This window comes from Epargyreus clarus, unplaced genomic scaffold (assembly GCF_041222505.1).
Source record: "Epargyreus clarus isolate Ecla_fem2 unplaced genomic scaffold, WU_Ecla_fem_2.2 ptg000003l, whole genome shotgun sequence".
Classification (NCBI taxonomy): Eukaryota; Metazoa; Arthropoda; class Insecta; order Lepidoptera; family Hesperiidae; genus Epargyreus; species Epargyreus clarus.
In genome coordinates this window covers 15296081-15302363 of record NW_027332211.1, presented here as the reverse complement: position 1 = coordinate 15302363, position 6283 = coordinate 15296081, and the positions used below count along the sequence as shown (strand labels likewise).

At 34.2% G+C, this 6283-nt stretch overlaps 1 protein-coding gene across 1 annotated transcript; it reads right to left on the bottom strand.

The window, feature by feature from the left end:
- Window positions 1–2096: 2096 nt before the first annotated feature.
- Window positions 2097–5720, bottom strand: LOC140755230 (apolipoprotein D). Its single transcript, XM_073090459.1, has 5 exons — window positions 5559–5720; window positions 4120–4277; window positions 3515–3699; window positions 2863–3122; window positions 2097–2560 (listed from the first exon to the last, which is right to left on the bottom strand). The coding sequence occupies exons 1-5, from the start codon at window positions 5637–5639 to the stop codon at window positions 2321–2323; spliced, it is 924 nt and encodes a 307-aa protein (XP_072946560.1). The 5' UTR covers window positions 5640–5720; the 3' UTR covers window positions 2097–2320.
- Window positions 5721–6283: the final 563 nt, after the last annotated feature.

Here is a 6283-nt window from a genome sequence, read left to right as displayed (position 1 = left end):
AGCGCGAAATTACTCGCTTCACCTTCACTGTACTCATTATTCACTTAATAATAATTATATTAACTACATTTTTTACTAAAATATGACGTCCATAGTATGAGGAACAAGAACAGTATATAGAAAATATGTAATATGTTAAGTATTTACTAAAATAATAAGTTCGAAATGACGTACGTATAATTATTGTTACATTAACGTAAGTAACACGATACCTTTGCCAAGAGCTTTTTCACTAAGCTTTTGTAATGTAACGCATCAATCGTATAAATTTTGGCTCAACAAATAAAACACTAAATACTTTGGATTATAAGTCAAATATTACATATTAAATATTGACGACGTGCGTGGTATAGTGGTTAGGTAATATATTTTCCTTCTGTAATTTAAATGGTTTTAGGTTCGTTTCCCGATATGGAAAAATGTACCTACTTAAACAATTTATTTTATTACCACATCTGGATCTGAATATGGACGTCTGTTTACACATAACAGTTTTAGTTTGTGCTTAGCATTGCGTGGTGCTCCGTTTATAGCGTAAAGAAGTAGGTAGAGCTAAGATAATTGACTCTATCACTGAGCACTACAACTCTACGTAGCGCCGTAGATACGGTTGCGTGATATAAAACAGCCTTCCATGGATCTAAATGCGAAATAAATTCCATCCTTACGAGGATATATTCGATATATGAATTATGAATACAGCTGATACGAGGCCGTTATTTATGTTACATACGTATGTATCAACAGTAGCGCCATCTCTGACGTAGGTTGTAAAACTTAAGCAAAACTTGCCGTGAACATAGTGTTGCGTCAGAAATGTAGAGTGCGTTGAGATTGTGATACACATATATGAGAAAATCTGCTGAGGAACATTTTTGAAACAAATATAAATAAAACTTACATAATTATAAAATAAAGATAAATAAAAAATATTTATATTAAAAATTATAAGTATAAATTTTATAAAAAAATAGAGATTTAGTAGGATTTGAATCTACGACCATTTGGTACATCATGTACGTTAATTTCGCTACATCTTTCGACTGGGAGCGTGGCGTCTCCTGTAATCCGGCTACTCGGAGGTCGGAACCGGAGGATGGTTTGAGGTCGGGAGTCCTGGTGCTGCGTGGCCCATGTTGACTGGACGTCCACACTAAGCCCGGTATTAATATGGATCCTCTTGAGGAGTCTTGAGGATGCAGGTTAACTAAGGAGGGGCGAACCGGGCCAGAGGGGAAACCCAGCAGCCAAAAGTCCCCGTATCGGGCAGTAGTGGGATAGCGGCCGGGAGTGGGCGCGCAGTATCAGCCTGACCAATACAATCAGACCCGTTTCTTTTGCTATTTTTTCTTATACAGAATCAAATTTGTATACAAGGAAATTGTTATCTTCTACACTTGTTACGTGTATACTTTATGCTCTCATTATCGTTAGTATTATTAATATAACAAACTATTTATAGCAATTGTATTATATTATCTGTATTTTTAGGTATTTTCAGTTTTAAATGAAATTAATAGTAGTAACAGTTAATTAATTAAATCGATAAATATCTCTATTGATAAACAAATGACATACGTTTACTTAAGAATGCTCTCTACTATTTTAATAGTCATTGTTAAACATCTAAAATCACTATTTTTTTATAATTATGCGATGTCTAAACGTAATTGAATTTGTTTTAATGTTAAGTAATACAACAGTTATAAATAACTAAAATAACACCGCCAGCAACGACATATGATGATCACTGTACTCTACTTAGTTTTACTTTCTTTTTCTGCTTACTCAAGCTTTCTTTTTATTCTGTTAAGATGAAGTTTTATAAATCTGTAATTATAGATTGATTTATTACTATTCGTGATGTTATAAAACTGTATTTGAATAAGGTGCAAAATTTAATTTCCTTTAGATAATATTTAAGGAATTTCGTTAAGGTATTGTAGTGTATTCATATTTAAAATAATATTGTACATACATTAGTTTCGTGTGTTAAACAAATGTATTTCAAAAACAAGAAACCTAAAGTGTGTTCTAAGTGTTCGATCCGAACATATATAATTCTGTAGATAGGAGACAGATTTAATAAAAAACTGTTAATTTTTTCAGCATTTATTTCAGCTTGATTTATTCTTTACAAAAATGACTATCGCGTACCTAAGACTAAAACCACTTAGATAGCGCCCAAAAAGACGACTCAGTATCCGCGTTCGTTCTTACTTGTCCGTGAGTTATTTGGTACAATAGCCCTATGGTGTTCAGTTATTACACACATCAGACACACATTTTTACATTATTGCTAGTTGAAGATTGAAGGGAATTATTGTGTGGGTTGCATCGGCATTTCCATTTTATCTTTCACTTCGGTGGCCGCCGGCATCATGTCTTCCTTCCGATTCATGTTCTCAAGTTCGTTTGAAATCTTCATGTCTTTCTCGTCTGTTTCTTTCATCGGTGTTTCTTTCATTGGCATTTCGGCTGGCTTTGCCTCTTCAGCCATTTCGGGGACTGCGGAGCGCTCTTGTGGCATTTCAGGCTTCACTTCAGGCTGCACCATTTTCTGGAAATAAAATCGTTTTTTTAAAATAGATCAATGTGTTGAATAAATTAAAAAAATACAGTAGAAATAATTAAATTGACCTGCAGATTTCGCCTCATGAGGGAGCGAAGATCTACATTGAAAAGAAAGGGAATTGCCGTGGAACTTTTTTTTCAAATGCACTATTATTAATTATGGCTATATATTTGATTGTTATTTATGGCTTCGTTATTATATTCGTTATTGAAAAGTCTTAAATAGTAAACGTAAATACATATGGCAATATATTTTGCGAACTTATCAATAAAGTTTATTTGAATTACCTCAACAGAAGGCACTAAGACTTCGGATTTCTTCTCCTCAACAACAGGTACGACAACCGCGCTTTTGGCATCCTCATCTTCATTATTATCTTCAGACGCCTTCCCGTCTAGCGCCACAGGGATGGGCAGGACAGTGCAGTCGTCCTGGTTGGTCTTCACGAAGAATGTTCTAGAGATCTTGTAACGTTCGAGGGCCGCGTACGCGTATTGCATCACCATTGGTGGTGCAAGTCTCTCTCTTGTCAAGACCCACGCGTTCTCTGTTGGAAATAATGCATTTGTAACCGTTTGCCTGTATTTATTCAATGCGAGAACGAGATATTATATTTGAATCTAAGTAATAATGAATCTGAAGGAAATTATTCGTGCGTTTGCTTGAATATTCTGGAATTTTATTTTATTACGTAACTTATTGAATATTTATTGTGATTCGAATGTTCGGTTATTATGTACGTTTTATTTCTAGGAGAAGAGTGAACGTTGTTGTAAGAGGAACATTCTACCATCAAGTGATTCTTCAATGATGTTTCTTCGAAGTAAACTTATCACCTAATTGCCATGATATCCACCATGAATATTGTAAATATTTGTGAAATTCAATATTAAGGATATTATTATACAAATGTTCACATTTCAGAGATGGTGTACTTACGGATATGAACAGGACCGATGCCGCTACAGGACCACATAACAGCATAGCTATCATAATCAGTGTCCAGAATGCTGAACTCGTTGTCGTAGGGTATGGGCAGGGAGGAGTACTTGACGATCATGCGACCTTCGCCCTCACGACCGATCATTTGAAGGTAGCCGTCCATAACACGCTTCATACCAGTCCTGATTAAGAAGATGGCATAATTATCAAAGTGAGATGTTTTTATTATTTTGCGAAAATAAAATAAAATAGGTACATTTGTTTTGTTGTGTAATGTTTTGATGCTGTGTTTTATGTAGTTATAGTAATTAATTGAAAATATACAAAATACATCACATAAACTTATACAGATAAAGACCGTAGTTAAAAAACAAATTTCCTGTTACTTGATTTTCTAACTGATTTTTTTATGTTTTCTTTAATTTTCTTTGTAAAAATCTGTTACACAGGAACAACGTTATTTATTCAAAGAATAAAATTTTCTAAATAAGTTAAATAACCAGTAATAAAAGAATAAGACGACCTTCAGAAATTTAAACTTAAAAGTAATTATTTGTCCGATTTAAATATCTTCTTATAAAGTACTTTAGAGTTACACTTACAAAGAGTTGGTAATTTCATTGGAGACAAGGATCCTGCCCTCGGGCGTGCTCTCGTACTTGGTGGTGACGCAGCGGGTGCCCAGCTCGGAGACGGTGAAGTAGCGCTCCGCTTCATACCAGTCGCCCAGGAACCGGTTGATGCTGAAGTTGGCCATCGGCTGATAATAGATTTAATTCCTTTATAATGATTTTATTTAAGATGTAAGGGAGTTTCAATGGATGGGTGGAACAAAGGCTATAAAAATTGCACACTAGGACGTTCAAAAAAGAATAACCGTAGTAAACTATACCAACAATGTTATATCTCTTAAGATTCGTTTTTTGAGTTATAGTTAATAACTATCTTTTTTAATTTTAATATCTGAAATATGTTAGTAAATGACTGGACGTAAATTTCACAACTTATTAATAATCGATTATTTAAGGTTTAGTTTAAATGACATTTACAAGTTCGTTATTATTCATATCACTAATCCGTTCTATACCGCTACTTGCGGTTTTACGTCGTATATTAATTCCGAAGCTCTATTATTACCAAACATGTCCAATCTTCGATAGCGAGCAGCATAATAATATTGTCATCATTCCTAGAACTCGAGTAGCTGAATATAAAGCAGGTTAATGAATTGAGGCTTGCTAAACAGGACCACTTGTGAATGGCGAAACCGAAAGTGTGGTCATCGACCCGCGACCGGTCTTACCGTTGCCGTTATATAAAGCTCATAAGGTCACATGTGACCTTGCGAGGTCAAGGACGAGCTTTATTTTGGGCATAGTGATATTGGCGACATACATTAAGATTGAGCTGATTATGATGTATTTTATAGTTACTAAATTGGGAATTTGTAACGTCAAAATTGAGTGCGTACTAAGGTGGTGCAGATATACGGTATGGGATAGGTGAAAGTTAGGGTATGTTTGAAAAAATATTAACAGTGATAAAATCTTGAGTGAATTTAATAGGAATGTTTGTGTAAAGATTAATTGTTACATTATAAACAGTGATATATTTAGTAGTGTTTTAAATATGTATTTGGAGTAAATTATGAAAAAATCTAAGTTGTGTGGTGCTTTAAATTGGGCAAAGGTATTGTTTATATTTGAATATCATACTTATTATAATACTACTAATAAGTAGTATTTAACTTACATCACAACATAAATATTTACGTTGAGTAAAATAAATTAGGTACATATTATTAGATTATATAGAATTTTACACAAGTCTATTTAAAATATATCAGATAATAATTCGTCGATAATAGTCTAAAAAATAGAATTTTCAATGACAAAATTGTGGCGGTTACTTAATCATCCAAAAAAATAATGATGGAACTAAAAAGGTAAAGGTAAAATTAATTTTATCGAAAATATGATAAAAAACAAAATATATTTTTATTAAAACAAAGTTGATAAAGACAAAAGAAAACGTAACTCACCTGATAGTCAGGACACCATCCTAGCGAGGGGATCTGCGCAGCCGCAGTTGCGATCAGGGCTAGTACAGTGAGGCGCCACATCGTCGATCCGGGAGAGCCTAGAGACGTCCGTACGGGAATGAGGTCCCACGTCCCGACACCCGCTTTTAAACCTGCAATTCAAACCGGTCTATCTAATGGAACCTTATCTAGTAAGGGCCTGAATTATGGAGGCAGTGGTAATGAATTTTGCAACGACCCTTGTTAGGTGCGGTCACTGTGTGTGTTAATGGGTTTGCATTGTTTGTTTTTGCCCTCCGAAGGCACATTGCGCGTCTGGAGCGAACGTCTCTCCTTGTAGGATCTATAGTTTTTGTTTGTCTAAGAATAGATATACAGCATCCTTTCAAAATAATTTTATATATAATGGTTTTATCGAATTAAGGATTCAATAGACACTTAATAATGGTAGCCTTACTATCTATGTCTGTTTTACAGATAAAAGCCTGATTATTAAGATTTATTGATGTTGCAGCAGTGGTTGCACTGGACGTAATGGAAGGTTATTGAAACGCACTGTCAGCGATAGGTGCACATCTTATGTTAGATTTGATTGTTACAGGAAAACGATGCTTTAAGTTGACATAAGGAAAATTGTGTGCTATTTTACGTATGTACTCTTTAACATTCTTATCTAAAAAATGAATTCTTCATACTGTAGATTTAGCTTTTGTATTTTTTTTTTA